Source organism: Sus scrofa, chromosome 9, assembly GCF_000003025.6.
Source record: "Sus scrofa isolate TJ Tabasco breed Duroc chromosome 9, Sscrofa11.1, whole genome shotgun sequence".
Classification (NCBI taxonomy): domain Eukaryota; kingdom Metazoa; phylum Chordata; class Mammalia; order Artiodactyla; family Suidae; genus Sus; species Sus scrofa.
The window spans coordinates 36,000,365-36,019,444 of record NC_010451.4 but is presented as its reverse complement, the minus strand read 5'-3'; the positions used below and the strand labels follow the sequence as shown (position 1 = coordinate 36,019,444).

Genomic DNA, 19,080 nt, shown 5'->3' with positions numbered 1-19,080 from the left:
AATTATAGAAATTCTTTCTTGATGACTTAAGTCAGTGTTTTTTAACGTATTATGCTCAGGATATTGGTTTTCCTTTTTGTCTATATATATGGACCACACATACGCACAGAGTGATGTCACAGTTTAATTTACATACAGCTCGTAAAATTGAAATGTCCTCTTATTGCTGTGACTTAACTGTTATAAGCTTATTTTATTTCACCAAAAAATATTAAGGAATCCTTGAAAAAAATTGCCTTAAAATTATTCCATGTGCATATGTTTCTTTATAAACTGAAAGTTAGAGTAACAGACTGTTTCTTTTATTCATTTTACCTGTCTTGGTATGAGAAGGGGAGGTTGTTTTTGTATGAGAGATGTTCCTTGGAACTTAAATCAGATGATTTTGACAGATTCTTTCTGCTATTCTTTTTATATTTATTGAATTTTTTATCGAAATATGATTGGGTTGCCTGAAATTCAAATCAGTTACAATTACAATAAATAAAAATTATTTGTACCTCAGGAGTTCCCGTCATGGCACAGCAGAAGCAAATCTAAGAACCATGAGGTGGTTCGATCCCTGGCCTCCCTGAGTGGGTTAAAGATCTGGTGTTGCTGTGAGCTATGGTGTAGGCTGGCAGCTACAGCTCCGGTTTGACCCATAACCTGGGAACCTCCATATGCCTCGGGTGTAGCCCTAAAAAGCAAAAAAAAAAAAAAAAAAAAAAAAGTTTCTGAAAAATATTTTCCATGCAAAAAACTACAACTAATAATATGAACAATACCTTAACCAGCAGAAGCATATTAAAAGTTCTCCTGCTTACATAAATGTACTGTCCCCACTGCATTGATTTTAAAAATGTGGACTGAAGAAAAAAAGAGGGGAGTTCTCTTGTGGCTCAGCAGGTTAAGGATCTGATGTCACTGCAGTGGATCGGTCACTGGCCTGGGAACTTCCACAGACTAAGGGTGCGGCCAAAAAGAAAAAAAAATGTAGACTGAAAGGAGCTGAGGGAAACAAAAGTATGTTTTTCTAATGGTGCCGTACCTAAAGTAGTTTAGGTTTCATAGTCTAAGAACCAGAGTATTGGAGTTCCTGTAGTGGTTAACGAATCCAACTAGCAATCATGAGGTTGCTGGTACAATCCCTGGCCTTGCTCAGTGGGTTAAGGATCCGGCGTTGCCGTGAGCTGTGGTGTAGGTTGCAGACGAGGCTTGGATCCTGCCTGTGGCTCTGGTGTAGGCTGGCAGCTACAGCTCCGATTCGACCCCTAGCCTGGGAACCTCCATATACCCCAGGAGTGGCTCAAGTAAAGGCAAAAAGACAAAAAAAAAAAAAAAAAAAGAACCTGAGTATTGCCTTTCTTTTACCAATGTGAGTAGAAATGATTCTTTTGGAATTCCTGCAGAGATTTTTTTTTTTTTTTTTTTTGTCTTTCGTCTTTTTAGGGCTACACCCGTGGCATATGGAGGTTCCCAGGCTAGGGGTCCAATTGGAGCAGAGCCACAGCAACGCCAGATTGATCCGAGCTGCATCTGTGATCTCTACCACAGCCCAGAGCAACACCAGATCTTCAACCCACTGAGTAGGGCCAGGGATTGAACCTGCAACCTCATGGTTCCTAGTCAGATTCGTTTCCGCTGCACCACGACAGGAACTCCAATTTTTACTATTTATTTTATTTTATTTTATTGTCTTTTCTAGGGGTGCACTCACGGCATATGGAGGTTCCCAGGCTAGGGGTCTAATCGGAGCTGTAGCTGCCAACCTGCACCACAGCCACAGCAACACAGGATCCGAGCCGCATCTGCGACCTACACCACAGCTCATGGCAACGCCGGATCCTTAACCCACTGATTGAGGCCAGGGATCAAAGCTGCAGCCTCATCGTTCCTAGTCAGATTCATGAACCACTGAGCCACAACGGAAACTCCAAGGGACTCCAATTTTTAAAATTTTTATTTACTTATTGTATTTTTTGTTTTTTAGGGCTGCATCCACAGCATATGTAAGTTCCCAGGCCAGTAGTCAAATGGGAGCTGCAGCTGCCAGCCTACACCACAGCTATGGCAGCACCAGATCCCTCACCCACTGATCAAGGCCAGGAATCAAACTCACATTCTCATGGATACTAATTGGATTCGTTTTTGCTGCGCCAGAGCAGGAACTCCTATTCTATTTTATTTATTTATTTTTTGGCTGTGCCCCAAGTATCCAAAAATTCCTGAGCCAGAGGTCAAACCTGTGCCACAGCAGTGACCAGAGCAGTCACCTGAGCAGCGACAATGCTAGGTCCTTAACTGCTAGGTCACCAGGGAACTCTAGATTAATATCTTTTTTTTAAAACTCAAATACTATGTATTAAAACTTTGTTTTTTTTTTGCCCTAAAGGAATTCACTATTTAAAAATAAATTCCATTTATTGTTATTAAAGTTTTGATTTGGGGCTCTATTATGTTTTGCTGTTACTTACTCAGAATGTATATTGAAAACTTGGGTTAGTTTATGTTGTCTAATTCTGGTTGACTTTGCAAAAGAGCACATAATCACTGTGTTTATTCTTTGTTTTTTTTGGGGGGGGCATGTCACACCTATAGCATATGGAGGTTCCTAGGCTAGGGGTTGAATCGGAACTATAGCCGCTGGCCTATACCACAGCTCACAGCAACACCAGATTCTTAACCCACTGACTGAGGCCAGGGATTGAACCCACATCCTCATGGATCCTAGTCAGATTCATTTCTGCTGAACCATGTCGGGAACTCCTGTTTTTATTCTTTGAATGCAGCTAAATAGCAATTCCTGGTTATAGTTTCTTAGATTACTAGTAATGTATCACATTGAATGAGAAGAGTTTCTCCAGCTGTGTAGAATAATGGCCTGATTCCAGTGTTTTAAATTATCATTGTTTCTTTTTTAGAATAAACGTGGGCATCATTGTTCTCATTGCTGCTGAGTCTTTGGTCAGGTTTTTATAGCTTCCCTATGCCATTCATGGCATTGTAACAGGGAACCTTTGACTTGATATATGATGGAGCATTGAGCGTTTTTTTGTTGTTGTTGTTTGTTTATTTATGTACTGGAATCGTGATCTGTTTGTGCTGAATGATTTATTAAGGTCAATTGAAATAGCATTTGAATCTTGGTTTTGTTACTTGCAATGTACCTATATCTCATATGCTCTTATCTCTCCTATCCAAACAGAAGTGGTCCAGAGGATGACTCTGTCTGTATCCTGAGTGTTGATGAGAAGAATAAGTTGGGGGCCAAGATTATCAAGGCTGAGATGATGGGAAATATGGTAAGACTTATATGTTCTTTAGAAAGTAGTAAATATTGAACTTCTTACAATTAATTTTGGACTTTCTTATGTGGGTGTAGCACACTTTAAAAATAATGATGCTTATTAATTCTTTGAAGAAATTCTTGAGCACTTCTAAAAACAGTGCTTTATATTTCTAAGTAATTATGTACTTTGTCAAATTTCTGAAATTTAAGATTCTAGGGAACTAAATGTTTTTTAATTTTCTTTTTAACTTGGATATTTGTTTTACTCTTGTATTTTTTATTTATTGAGCATATTTGAGAGAAATAAAGATGTCTCTGTCTTTTTTCCCTTTTTTTTTGGTCATTATTAAAAATGTGTACTTTCTTAAATTCCCTGACTTAGGAACCTAAAAAATGAGCTCCTTAAAAGGATAGTTAATTCATTTTTTCAAATTTTAAGGCAACATATTTATGTCTGACAGTATGTTAAATGCTTTGTGTACATTAGCTCACTTAACTCCTATAATAATATTGTGATTTGAGACTTATTTACCTCACAATTGAATAGAAATAGGGATAATTTGGTAAAAATGGCATCTGTCTATTTATTTATTATATTATCACATTTCTGTTATACAAATACATGTTACAATGCATATGGCAGAATAGCAAAACTAGGCAGCTGTCCGTGTCTTGACAAAGTTGACACTCATGGTCATATGTAGGTATTCATCTCAAATCCATATTTTAACGATCTTCTGTTTTGGTGTGCTGTCAGTACAACACTCTTTAGTAGAACAAAAAGTGACCAAACAGGATGCTTCTGATTTTATTAGTTTGTATCTCTAATAAAAATCGTATGTTGCATTTGCTGCTCTCTCTCTCTTTGAATCTGGTCCTCGGATTCAAACTCAGAAATTAGTAAGAAAGACACACTACCACCAACAAAAACAACAGCAATAAAATAACCTTTGGCTTTGAAAGCACAAAGAAATGAGTTCAGACAGTCCCTAAGTTAGAAGTGTTCCTGTGTTCATGGAGTCACTGCAGTGGAGAATCCTGTTCTTTGCTTGTCATGTAATTCTGTTTATTTAATTTATTTCTTTGTGATTTATTGCTTTGTATGCTAGCTGTTTCATATAAATATTTATAGATTTCCTAGAGTAAAAATGAAATATACTCATATTTTTTATCTGAAGTTACTTATCAGCAATAAATAAGGTAATACTTAAATCTCGTGATGGCTTTCTTTTTACAAATAACTGAAATTCTGAGTATTAAAAGTTTATAATATTTAAGAAATTATAAAAATGTCATTCTTAAGGTTATGTATTTCCTTCATCTCCCTGTCTTCCCTAAAATATATGTCCTTGTAACAGTTTTCTTTTAGGTTTGAGAATTTTCATTAAAAAAATTTTTTTTAAGATTTTAATTTTTCTGTTGTAGTTGATTTACTGTGAATTTCAGCTGTACAGTAAAGTGACCCAGTTTTATTTATATATATACATTCTTTTTCTCACATTATCCTCCATCATGTTCCATCACAAGTGGCTAGATATAGTTTCCTGTGCTATACAGCAGGATCTCATTGCTTATCCACTCCAAATGCTATATTTGTATCACCAACCCCAAACACCCTGTACCTTCCTCCCCCATGTCCTTGTAATTATTTACCTTCAAAGCATAAACAATTTTGACAGGTATTTGGGAATTTGTAACCCAGATGAGTTCATTAGAAAGTAATATACTAGACTGTGAGTTGGTAACTGTATTTAGATGATAGCATTTGGATGTTTACTATGCTATTTCCCTTCAATTACATGAATTTGAAATATTCTACAAATGAAGAATTTATATATCACATCTATTTTTCTTATCTTTCTGTTTGAAGGAATTAGCTGAACAGCTTAAAGCCCAACTTGAAAAAGCATATAAATTCAAAGAAACTGTAACACAGATATCAAAAAAATCTGCAGTAATGGTAAGTAATATAGTTTGTTTATATGTAGGTAATTAGCTTGTATAATGCTTCTACTTGGCCATGGTAATATTTTAATGTTAATGTTTCTGTTTCTGTGTCAGTGTGTGTATATGTATAAGCTCGTGTACTTGTTTTTGGGATTTATTTTCATATGTATTCTTTTATGTTCTATCATTGTGTCTGGTGGAAAAAAGCCTTGGCTTGGAGCCAAGGAAACCTGGTTTTTATTCTGGGCTTTGCCATTTACTGACTGACCTTGCAAAAGTCAAACTGGTCATTAACTCCTTCCCCTCCAAAATGAGAGGCTTGAATTTGGTATCTCTTTCATATAAAATATTTTGTTATAGGATTTGTTTGTCTGAATAAAACAGATAAAAATACCTATCTGCATGGAATTTTGTTTGAGGAAGAGAGAGACAAATGATAAAAAATAAATTACACAGCATGTTAGAAAGTTACACATCCTAGGCAGAGTAGTGGGAATCTTGAGTGCCAGGGATGCTATATGTTTATGTGTGTGTCTTGGGTTGCATAGGCTAATTCTTATCAAAAAGTGACATTGGTGTTGGCCAGCACTGCAGTTCCATTTTGACCCAGGAACTTCCATATGCTGCAGGTGTGGCCCTAAAAAAAAGAAAAAAATTATTTTAAAAAAAGAAGTAAAGTAAACTGTAGAATTGAATTAGCTTTTCATATTATTCTAGAGCTAGATACTACTGGTTCTAGAAGATATCTTCCTAATAAAATTAAAATCATTAGGGGTTAAACATATCCCTAAGTAAGCCACTTTTAAAACTATGAAATGAACTTTAGTCTTAAGTATTAGCTTATAATTTTTTAGTAATGATCCTTTATATTAATATTTGTTTTCTCAAACTTACATATGTTTAGTATCTATTTTATCAGCAATGTTATGAGAGAGAGAGGTTAGGCAGATCATTATTATACCAATTTGACAAGAAATCAAAGAAGCTAAAATAAATATGTGCCTTCAATCTAGATCATGCTCTAGAAGAATTTTAGGATTGACACAGGGTAGCTCAAGCAACTAAAGAGATGTAGTCATAGAATATATTTTTATTTTGTATCTGGGTTATCTCTTGTTTTCTGAGTCTCAGTACTGAAATGAAGTTTACACAGTGGTCTTCTGAAGAGTTTGGAAAATCATTGAGCCAGAACAGCATTTCTGAATGCTGTGACTACAGATATATTAATGCTTTGAGGCCTTCAGTCTGTACAAAAACATAGCAATCACAGACAATATAAAATGAGTAAATTGAAAGAGATGTTACATGGCTTAAAAATCAAGATACATTTCTCTGTGTATAGGAAACTGAAAAAAAAATGAAAAAAAAAAAAGAAAACCCAATAAAATAATAAGGAACTGGAGCTTGCAGGAATCCAACTCCAAAAATAGGCAGAGTGGCTAGGAATTGAGTTCATCTGAGAAAATGGAGATTAAAGGTCCTCTTACACAGCCTCTCTCTGTTTGAACCAAGTTTGATGGCTCCTGGAAAAGGCTTAGAATACTTCTCTGATGGGGCTTGGAGCAGGCCACCCCAAAATATGCCAAGGTGCCATACTAATTATTTTAAATTGAAGTTAACTGGAAAATAGCTGGTGTAAGAGAACACTATGCCTTTCCTTGTTCCCCTGAAAGCAGGGAACAAAGCTCCCATGAGAAAGTAGCCTTCCTATGCTGGGAGGTTGGAAGGTATCCTTATTGCCAGAGATGGAAATTTGAGGCCAAGAAAGCTGGATAAACACAATTTGCTATCCCAAGGAAAAACCCCTTTGTTTTGTCAAATCTTCACAAGTAATTGATTCTTAATGTAAAAAGGTATATAAGCAACCTATGCGACCTCCATAAGTATAAAATTAAATTTGTTTTTCTCTCATGTTAGTTTGATTATTAGACCAGACAAAGAACCTAGAATGGTAGAAGGAAAATTTTCTCCCCACAGCTCATAGGAAATTATTATTATTATTATTATTATTTTTTTTTTGTCTTTTGTCTTTTTGTTGTTGTTGTTGTTGTTGTTGCTATTTCTTGGGTCGCTCCTGCGGCATATGGAGGTTCCCAGGCTAGGGGTCGAATCGGAGCTGTAGCCACCGGCCTACGCCAGAGCCACAGCAATGCGGGATCCGAGCCGCGTCTGCAACCTACACCACAGCTCACGGCAATGCCGGATCGTTAACCCACTGAGCAAGGGCAGGGACCGAACCCGCAACCTCATGGTTCCTAGTCGGATTCGTTAACCACTGCGTCACGACGGGAACTCCATCATAGGAAATTATTGATGTTGGGAGGCATAGAGAAAGCAGACATAACCATGCAGCCATTATTTAGACTATGTGAAATATCCCCATTATCGCTGTATAATTTTAAGAATGGGGAATCCTGATGGACTGAGTGGAAGCAGTTAAAAACTACCAATTAGTGAAAGGTAAGACTAGGAAGAGAGGTAGGAAGGAAGAAAAAAAAGACATTTCAGATAAACTTGCACAACAAGATTCCAGAAAACATTAGATTTCCCTGAAAAAGATATTTTTAAAAAATTGGTGTATAAGTTCTTATTGCCAGTAAATTTAACATGATCACGCAGTCTTAAAATGACTTTAAAATTAAGTATATGGGAGTTCCCATCATGGCGCAGCAGAAAGGAATCCACTAGGAACCATGAGGTTGCAGGTTCAATCCCTGGCCTTGCTCAGTGGGTCAAGGATCTGGCATTGCCATGAGCTGTGGTGTAGGTCACAGATGCAGATTGGATCCCGAGTTGCAGTGGCTGTGGCGCAGGACGGCAGCTGTAGCTCTGATTAGACCCCTAGCCTGGGAACCTCCACATGCTGCAGGTGCGGCTCTAAAAAGCAAAAATAAATTAATTAATAAATAAATTAATTAAGTATATGTAGTAGCTTTAGCTACAAGAACAGAATAATATTCATAAGAAGCAGATATGAAACAAAACGAGACAAAAGTGAAATAATAAGTGGATATTAAGAAGACACAATTTTCTAGGAACTTTTGAAATGATATTGGCTAAATCATAGGCAGGATTCAGTCAAAGAAAGAATGAAATGAAAAGTAACTAAAAATTATATCCAATATTTATTTATAACTTTATACCTAGGCATTGTTCTAAAACTTTTCATGTATTAATTTACTTGATCCTGGAAACACCTTATTATTCTATTTTACAAATAAAGAAATTGAGGGAATTAAATGCATTGCAAGATTATGTAATGAGGCAGGATTGGAACAGAAGCATTCTGGCTCTAGAGCCCACACTAGCATTAGCCGATAACTCAACAAAGAAGAGATAAAAGAAAATAATTTCAAAGAATAGATGTGAGATTATGAGGGATAGATAAAAGCTGAAGTTACTGAAACAGAAAACCAAAAACCTGTAGAAATTATAAAAACACCAAGAGTTCATTCTTTAAGAAAAAAAAAAAAACATAAAATAGGTAACTCTTTGGGAAGGCTGATTAAAGGGGAAAAAAATAGAAAGATGCAAATAAGCAGCATTAAGAATTGGAAAAAGAAGAGTTCCCGTCGTGGCTCAGTGGTTAACAAATCAGACTAGGAACCATGAGGTTGTGGCTTTGATCCCTGGCCTTGCTTAGTGGGTTGAGGATCCTGCGTTGCCGTGAGCTGTGGTGTAGGTTGCAGACGCAGCTCAGATCCTGCGTTGCTGTGGCTCTGGTGTAGGCCAGCAGCTACAGTTCCGATTCAACCCCTAGCCTGGGAACCTCCATATGCCAAGGGAGTGGCCCAAGAAATGGCAAAAAGACAAAAAAAAAAAAAAAAAAAAAGAATTGAGAAAAGAACAAAACAAACAAAAAAAGAATTGAAAAAAGGAGACTTAACTAAGACTGCTGTGAGTCCATCTGATGCCTTATAGGATTAGAAAAGGGTATCTCCTTTGAGCAGATATAGTCCTGTGAATACCTTTCACAAATTAAAAAAATAGCCTTGAGACAGGATTGCATCTTGGTGAATGTAATGTAGTTTGATTTTAAGTCTGCTCACTGCTTTGGCTGGGTACTTGTGTGACATGAACAGCCTGCTTTTCTCTGGACATACTTAGAGATAAAGTAGAGATTGTTCAGAAATCATGAAAATATTTAGAACAATAATTACTGCTTATTTCTTGAAATTTTAAAAGGTAAAAATGGAAACAAAAAAGACAAGTAAAAAAAGATAATGGAAACACATGTCAGTGATGATAGACTTGCAGAATACTAACTGGTGGGTAAATCTGATCTAGTGGAAGTTTTCCTTCATTTCCAAAATGCTAGAAAAGGCTTTAAAACTTTTAGAATTTTTTCCCCCATTTTTTTGGCCTCCCTGCAGCATGTGGAGTTCCTGGGGATCAGATCAGAGCCATAGTTGGGACCTACACCACAGCTGTGGCAACGCCAGTTCCTTTAACCCACTGGTGCTGCAGAGGCGCAGCTGATCCTGTTGTGCCACAGCAAGAACTCCTAGAATTTTTAATATTAGCTTTGAATGAAAGCAATATACTTTTTCCTTTAAAAGAAATTTTTTTTTACGTACAGTTAATTTGTAATGTTATGTAAGTTTCAGGTGATTCACAATTTTTAAAGGTTATATTCCATTTATAGTTATTATATGTTGACAATATTCCCTGTGCTGTGCAATATATCCTTATAGCCTATTTATATTACATAGTACTTCATACCTCTTAATCCCCTACCCTTATCTTGCCCTACCCCCCTTGCTCTCCCCATCTCTATTCTCCAGTAAGAGAATAAGTAGAGATACTCTTTAAAATATGACACTTCATTAACTAATGCTAACTGATTAATTGAAGAAGAAAAATAGTGACAATAATTTTTACTATCCACTTAGTATTGTGTGTGAATATAAAATCAAAAAATTGGTATGCATTTGTTCTTTTATTTCAACAAGGGAACTAAATCTGTATTAAATGGAATTGAGATTGATTTTTAATCATTAATTCTGATTGGAGAGGTAAATTAAATGTGAATAATTTGCATGGTCTTATTTCAAATTGATTTTTAATTAAGTGGTTATCTGATATTCTTTATGTGATTCTTTGTTAGAATCTTTTTAGTAAAATTCTATTTTCATCATAGAATAAAGTTTACTTTTATTCTGTGCTCTACCAGGTATATATATTTGACCTAAAGTTCATAGGAAAAAGGTAATAGATTGAAAGTATGCAGGCTGTAACTTCTTCTGGAGAGTTAGAGAAGTGAAACGCACTGAGGGCTGTTAATGGTAATAAGTTATGTGGAATATCATTGTAGTAGCTACTTTAACAAGTTTGTTTTGTCATTTTATTGCTTTCAAGTTTCAATAGATCTTTAAATTGAAGAAACATTTGTTAAACACAACATCTGCAGCATCTGGGCATGCTCATACAATGCCTTTTGAATATTGGTGCTTTGTCATCTTTTAATATTGTCTAGGTGAAAACTATATTTGAAGTTTGCTTCTGTGATTGTTTTTTAGAAAAAATAAACTCTGGGTATTTTTCCCCACCTTTTCCCTGAAAAGATTATGGTCATTTTACCTTATAGTGGATAATAAAAGTCTGGGAGAAGCAAAATAATCCACAATATTATGTGAAAACTAAAATCACTTTATGCTTTTTTAGTTATTAAATATAAGCATTCAGTACTCTTTTCAATAATTTCAGAAGTTAGCTCTAAATCTTTCCATAGAATGAAGACCAGCAAGAGGTGATCCTTGTCAGAACGGATCTGTCTGGAAGAGTGTGGCCTGTGAACACATCAGGAAAACACATGGAATCTAAAGGAGGAAGAAGGAAGAGACAGATTGTATGTTTACCATATGACACATTTTGTTTATTAATTCAGAATTCCTATTTTCCCCTTGGGGCTTTCTTTGCATCAGATCACAATTGACCCTCGAACAACATGTGTTTGAACTGCACAGGTCCACTTAGGTGCAGAACTTCTTAAATAAATTACATGCTGTAGCACTACACAGTCTGTGGGGGTTTGCATCTGTGAATGTGGAAGTGTGGATAGGGAAGACTGACTCTAAAGTTACACTCACATTTTCCTCTGCATGGGAGTTGGTGCCCCTAACTTCCACATAGTTCAAGGGTCAACTGTACTTCAAAATATTTTCTGAAATGTAGCTTTATAATGCAAACAGTATAAGGTAGTAAGTTGTTAAATTACTTTTATTCCAAGTTACCCCTTTGCCTTTTACAAAATGAAATCTAATTCAATGACAGTTTTCAAATAATTATGAACATTGAATGTTTAAGGCAATTTTAATTTTAGTGTATGTTTCTTTTATGTTGTTTCTAGCTTCTTTTTACATACTTATCATAGCTCTTAAGGAAAACGTTGGTCCCACAGACCTGTTATTTTGTGTTAGCTAATTTCAAATTTGGTGATGGTATCCATATAGAGCAGTATCTTAATTATGTAGTTGCTGTGCTCCTTTATAAACTTAATTTTCTTTATCTTTTAGCTGTAGCAGTTAATTTTTAGTAATACCTTGAGGCTCCTAAAATGGCAAAAACAGCAGATTCAGTTTTCCCAGATTAGATTTTCTGTTTTAAATTCAAAAGGTCATACAAATGGTAATTGAGTCCACAGTAGATTTGTTCATTTAGAATTTTTCTGTCAAATGCTTATTATCTACTGTTGAGTGCCTTTGTTGCTAAAGATAGTAATTGATTTGTTCTGCAAATGGAAGTGAAATAAATACCTTTTCTAATGAAATGGGACATATTAGAGGTTTGGAAGGGAGATGTGGCAGGAGAATAGTGAAGGTTTGAATTGTATGGAATGACAAAATTGACTAGGGATTCGTAGATGGATTGCCAGAATGCATTATGAATGTTCTTTTTGAATTGCTTAGTACTGACTAATGTAGGTATAGGAGTAAGGAGGATAGACACATTCATTCAGGTTTGCTTTTTGAGTATAATGAAAAGAGGACCAGAGAGGAATCTGGAGCCAGGGAGTGATTGAAATCAGGGAGTGTGAGATGTAAGCTAGTAAATACAGGAAGGGTAATGCTGGGAAAAAAATATTTGCAGTGGTTCCAAAGATCTCAAAGAAGTTGAAGAATAAGTTTTATTTGGATAAGGAAAGTGAGAACAATGTTGGGGAGATGTGATTTGTTGGGAAATAATAGCACATTTCTTTTCCACATGAAGGTATGGGACCAACTAACAGGAAAACCCAGGATTATTTTAGTTGAGAATCAGAATATCAGCTTTATTTCTGATAGAGCTCTTTTAAGTGGGTTTGCTAATACTTCACTTTTGTATTTGATATGCTTCCTTGATCCCTGGATAACTGCTGACTTCCCTCCACAGTGATGGGGAATTTTTACTACAAGGAGGGGAGGAGCAGAGAGGAGAGAATAAGACAAAAGGCAATTGTGCCCTTTCCTCAAAACTCATAAATCAAATAGTGTCATGCTTCTACCCCTGGGGAAGAAGAAAGTATAGAGGCAGAAGAGGTAGGGAGTGTTATTCTAATATAGAATAGGAATAAACTAGAAGGAAAGACTGTGATACATAGTGGGATTTTTACATATAATATCAGATTTATAGGTAATTCAATTAAAATACCTGAGACTCATGTTTTCACTAAACTAATAATGTTCATTTGTTGTAGGCGTCAACCCATGAGGAAAAAGAAAGGGTCAAATACTTTCATGATGATGATAATCTAAGCCTAAATGATTTAATCAAGAACGAAAAGATGGGAACAGCAGAAAATCAAAACAAACTTTTTATGAGAATGGCATCTAAGGTAAAATATATATGCTGTACGATACCTTTGACTTTTGGGATGCTGGTTACTCAATTTGCAATGAGCTGCTTTTCAGAGATAGTTCTTTCTAGTCTTGATTTGTTTTATTAAATTTAACCCTTTGTAAGACATATTGGAAACATGCATTTTGGAATTGATTTGATTAGGCACTATACTTTTGGGATTTAGTTTTTTTTTTTTTTTTAAGAGAACTATTTAATTTTTTTAATGTATTCCATGAAAATGTCATTTATTTAAGGGGCCAAACATCAGTATTGACAACATGCTGCTAGCTAGGTTCCCAGTCTGTTTTGTCTTGATGTTCCTCTAGTTCTTCATAATTATGTCACAAGGTATATATTTTAAGTAATATGTTATAAATTAGAAGACATCTTGGAATAACCTTAAAAGTCTACTTAAATGAAAATTTTGTGTTTTTTTGAAAATGTATATCAATATTTCATGGGTAGTAGGATGAATTTTTATTTCAGATAGCATCCTTTGTTGCAGACCCTTCCATCAACATTGTTATGAAGGAGACATATTTAAACCTAGCTCTATAACAGATCTTGACCCACTGGAAATACTCCGCTCACTGCCTATATTTATAAATAAAGCTTTAGTGGAATGCAACTATGCACCTTTGTTTATATATAGTCTATAATAGCTGAGCTGAATAGTTGTGACAGAGACTTTGTTACCCACAAAGCTGAAAATACTTACTATCTGGCACTTTACAGAAAAAATTGCCCATCCTTGCTTTTTTTTTTTTTTTTTTGTCTTTTTGCCATTTCTTGGGCTGCTCCCGCGGCATATGGAAGTTCCCAGGCTAGGGGTCAAATCGGAGCTGTAGCTGCCAGCCTACGCCGGAGCCACAGCAACGCGGGATCCAAGCTGCGTCTTCAACCTACACCACAGCTCACGGCAACGCCGGATCATTAACCCACTGAGCAAGGGCAGGGATCGAACCTGCAACCTCATGGTTCCTAGTTGGATTCGTTAACCACTGCGCCACGATGGGAACTCCCCCATCCTTGCTTATGATACCATTGGTATCATTCCATTTAGTGGTGAAGTTTGAACGTAGGTATTTGAGGGGCAGGAGGGAGCCTTTTTACTGTATACCTTATTAGACTTTATAAAAAACTGTGTAAATAGACTACCTGATGAAAAAATTAACTTTATGAAAACTAAAATGACGATAACGGAAGTATCTGTATGTGTATGTCAGAGGAAGTAAAACAAACTTGAATTTAAATAGAAATGATCATTCTTCTAATCACTAAGAATTATGTAGGATCTTAAATTCAGCCCATTAGGATCATTTTTTACTTCTTATTTTGGAGGAGATACTAGAAATCTTCTAGGGTCTGGATTCCCAGCGGAAAGGAGGACATGTTTTTATGAATGTTTCCTTCTTAGAAATAGATCATTTTATTTGGAAGTCTGAATTAAACATAGTTTTAGTAGTCTAATACTCCATCCAAGTTTATACACAGTATAAACAAAGCCTTGTTAATAATTATAATAATAATTTATTAATTAAAAATTTTTTTTATTGAGCACCTAATATATGTTAGATACCATTCTAGGTGCTAGGTGTAGTGAAACAATAAAGTTCCCCCACACAAGGAATTTGTGGATGAGATAGAAAATGAACAAATATGTGATATAAAAATTATATAACATAAATAATATATCATAAAATAAAAAATACTTTTGTAGGGAATAAAACAAAATAGAAAGAGATAGAATGGTATTTTCAGTAGAATGCTGAAGGAAGGCCTCTCTGTGGAGGTGATGTTCAGCAGACTTCTGAACAAAGTAAGGGAGTGGTCTGTAGGAATACCTGGGAGAAGACTGTTCATGAAGAACAGCAAATGCAGAGGACCCGAAGCAGAGACATTCTTGATAAGCATTAAAAGACATGTGACTATCAATAGAGGGAGAAAGGGAAAGAGATAAAATGGGAGACATACTAGGAGTCAGATCACGTTGGGTCTTTCAGAGCACAGTGAGGGAGCTTTGGTTTTTGTTTTAAATGATGGGAAACCATTTGAAGGTTTTTTGCTAGGACAGTGTCATAACCTCATTTGTGTTTTGTCCTACAGTTTTTGTATATTATTTTCTGGGTTTTTTTGGGTTTTGTCTTTATTCTCTCTGCTTTTCAGTAGTGGAGATTTTTGTTGTCATATCCTCAAGCTCAGAGATTTTTCCCTCAGCCTTATTCAGTCACAAATCCATCAAAGGCATTTGTCACTTCTATTTTAGTGTTTTTGACCTCTAGCATTTCTTTCGTAAATTTCCATCTCTCTGCTTACATTATTCATCTGTACTTGGTAAGCCTGTGCCTCTGGACTGTGAATTTCACCAGTACTTCTCAGTTTTTTCTCCACTTACTTGGGATAGAATGGCTAGAAGGAGCTGGAGGTGGATGTTTCCCTTCCTTCAGGTAGCTTAGTCTCTAATAAAACCCCAGCAGGTTAAACTGGTAAAATAGTTTATACTATGGCGGTAGGTGTTAAGAACAGAATACTTTATTATAGTTCAAAATTGTTCCTTTTCTTCTCCCCCTCTTGGAATTCATAGCAAATTTTTTTCCTGATCTTTACTCTGAGGACCTGGTAGAACTCCTAGAGGTAAAATTCACAAAAGTTTGAGCCCCCCTTCCCATGACTGGTGTTTTTGACTCTCATATTTAACCACACTGAGCTTCCTGCACTTTATCAATTGCGGTTGAGGTTTTCCTACCTTGTCACTGGTTCCACCAGAATAACTGGTTTCTACACAGATAAATTATGATTTTCTGTACCCACCTGCCTGTCTCTCTGATTTTTGGGTCAGTCACTTTCCTGATCAATCTGAAAAGAGCTATTGATTTTTCAGTTTATAAAGCTTTAAACTTGTTGGACTATAGTCATAAACTTCTCAGCCTCTTAAATGTCAGTCTGGAAACTGGTGCTTTATGTTTTAAAGGTGTTTCTGGCAGCTCTTCTGAGGAGGTGATGTAGAGAGGCAAGAGTGGAAGCAGGGAGATCACTTAGGAGGACATTTCATTCAAATAGAGCCTTGGAGTAGGGTGGTAAACTGGTGAGAGTTACTCACATTTGGGGCAGATTTGCTGGTGCTATTTATTTTGCAAGGGGACAAATCTTTCAGGAAGTTAGAGATGAAGAATACTACTATGGACACATGAAGCATGCTCATTAGCCATTCACATGGTGCTCTGGAGGTTCTGCCCATGGAGCTCTGGATATATGTTGGTGTTCCCATGTAGATTTAGATGTTCTTAATCTGTAAATGTATTTAAAGCAATGGGACTTAAGAAATTATTAGTGAGGAGAGCCTCAAAACTGAGCTGAGCACTGGCTAGAAGAGGACAAAAAGGATTCAACAAATGAAATTTAGAAGGTGCAGCCGGTGAGGTAAAAGGAAAACTTAGGGTATGGTGTTTCAGAAGCCAAAGAAGAGAGGAAGGAGGTTGTGAATAATTGTTTTGGCTGTTTCTGAGAGGTAGGGAAAGATGAGGAAATTCTTGTCTGATTTTAATTTTCCTTTTGAGGTCATTTACTGAGTGAGAGGAGTTGATGGCGTGTCCAAGGTTTGAATCTTCTAAAGTTGCCACTGTGTAAAATGGGTGGTTTTTCTAATTGTGTTGAAGAATCAGTTTAGCTTATGACTTTATAGTGGAACCATTTATAAAATACAATAACTTCATTCAGATAAGACTACTAAAATAGTATACTCAAATTTGGTCTTTAGAGATACTGGTCTGAAGCAGAAAAGGAATAGTTTTATTAATTAATTTTCTACCATTATATTATACAACTGGTGCTTGAAATATCTGATTTCAATTACTCTTAAGGATAGTGATATTAAAAATAATGCTATTCTTGGAATATTCTTGAAAAAAATATCATACAGGCAGGGCCTCTGAACAGAAGCAGCTTGTAATTGCTGTTTATAGAGGGTGGTATCTGTATCAGTCACTTCTCAATCAGAGAAGCAGAACTAAAAGACACATAGATGCAAATTTCTTTATAGGAATTTGACCTTATGAAATCATGGAAACTGGTTAAGCAATCTCTTTAAGGCTGTCGTGGTTGCATCTGAATTTGGAGCTTTAAGTCCAGAGGGCAAGCACTTGTGAAGGAAAAATGAATGTAACAGGGGGAGACTAAACACAAACATGAGTTGAACTCTCAAGGATGGACAGATGCACATGTCAGTTCCTGTTACCTCTGACCTTGGTGATGTGGATGTTCTATATAACTTAGGCCAGGAACTAAACACACACATCTGGCCTGAAGGAGGATGGAGGAAAGGTTAGGTGGTTGTAGACCCAGCAGGTAAGTGAAAGTGTATGCAAACTATAAAAAAGCTGCTGTTTTATTTCAACTCTTTAGGTCTTCTGTAAGCATCTCTAGTTGTCTACCATAACCAGAAACACACAGAAGAAGGAATTCTGGAAAACGTATGTCAGACTAGTCAGTGACCACAACCCATGCCATGTTACCTTAGCTCCTCTCTTTAAACTATATTTAATCTCCAAATAAAGAAGATAACAAAGTCATGTTTCTGTCCAACATGATACAGCTATCCTACATACAACAAAAAGTAGGCTCACCCTTTCCCCAGAATAGAATACAAAGCTATTATTAATATATTTTAAGGTAGATGGTAAGGGATGAAAAAGGGAAAGAAAAGAAATAATTTTTGTTTAAATGTGTATTCACACCTTCTTGTCAAAATATTAAAAGGATATATAACCATTAAAATATGAATTTCTGAGACTGGTTATATGGTTTTATCTAGTATTTATAACAGCTTTCCTCCACTACTCATTCCGTATTCCTTTCATCCTCAGCAACACGCTTAGCTGGGTCATGACCCCTTGCCTGTTAAGGTGACTCAGAACCTCATTCTGAAGGTCTGGGCCATTTGGGCCATTTATTAGCAGTCCCGCTTTAAGTAAGTTATACTTTACCATTGACTTTAATCATAGGTCATGAGAAAACTGAGAGGTACCCTAAAAGATCTCCTGTATTCAAGATATACTTCCCCTTACCTCCTCTGTGTCTTACCAACTCAGTTTTCCCTTGATGGTCAGAATCAGTCACTCAGAGAGTAGAGTAACTCCCTTTGCTTTTTGATTCAATGAAGAGCCAGAAGGGCCAGGTGAGAACTTCCAGTTCAATGAATTGTTGTGTCCTGTGGTAGAAGTATCCCTGTCTTTGGAACAAAGAGGTCTAGACCAGTAGGGCCTAAAATCGCGGGGATGGAAAGCAAAAATTTTGCTATTGTGTCAGAAGGGGCAACAGTGGGACGAGTCCTGTTTTTTCCCCTAGATTTGCAGACCTATGAATCCTGACTATGGGAAAGATAACATCATAGTTTAGGTACTGATTTATAGCACATACTTCATCCTGGAGGACATTGCCTTCGTTCTACAAGGCATCACCTATCCAGCAGTTGTAACTAAATCTTGAAAAGACCGTATTTCTGTTCTGTCCGGCCAGCTGCTTCAGGATGGTAGGGAACATGATGAATTAAATGGAAATGGTAGTCATCATTGCATGGTGAATGCAGTGGGCATGGACACATTTTATTGGCTGTGAAATTAATTTCTTAGTCAAATGCCATGATGATACAAGTCCATAGATGGTAGTTTTGGTAGAAGCACTATATGAAAGGGAGGCAAATCCATGTCCAGAGTGTCTATTCCAGTAGGAACAAAGTGCTGCCCCTTCCACGATAGAAGCAGTCCAGTGTACTCATCTTGCCTCCAGGAAGCTGCCTCATCCCCCTAAGTAGTGCCTAGTAGAGGCTCAGTGTTGACCTCTGTTGACAGATTGAAATGCAGCAGTGGCTATAGCAAGATCAGCCTTAATGAGTGGAAGTTCATGTTGTTGAGTCCTCAGATAGGTTCCATTCCTGCATGGCCACTTTGTCCATAAGTTCATTGGAACAATCAGTGTTAGTAGTGGCTAGTGACATAAATATTTTCACAAGTACAAATATCTTTGCACTGTGTATCCATTGGGAGATA

At 36.4% G+C, this 19,080-nt stretch overlaps 1 protein-coding gene across 2 annotated transcripts in view; it reads left to right on the top strand.

The window, feature by feature from the left end:
- CWF19L2 (CWF19 like 2, cell cycle control (S. pombe)) overlaps window positions 1-19,080 on the top strand; it is a 92,583-nt gene that overhangs the window by 40,336 nt on the left and 33,167 nt on the right. For both annotated transcript variants that reach the window (NM_001142831.1, XM_021101972.1), the window contains 4 exon segments: window positions 3,188-3,284; window positions 5,142-5,231; window positions 10,950-11,066; window positions 12,894-13,031. In NM_001142831.1, coding sequence (NP_001136303.1) covers window positions 3,188-3,284; window positions 5,142-5,231; window positions 10,950-11,066; window positions 12,894-13,031 — 442 coding nt within the window.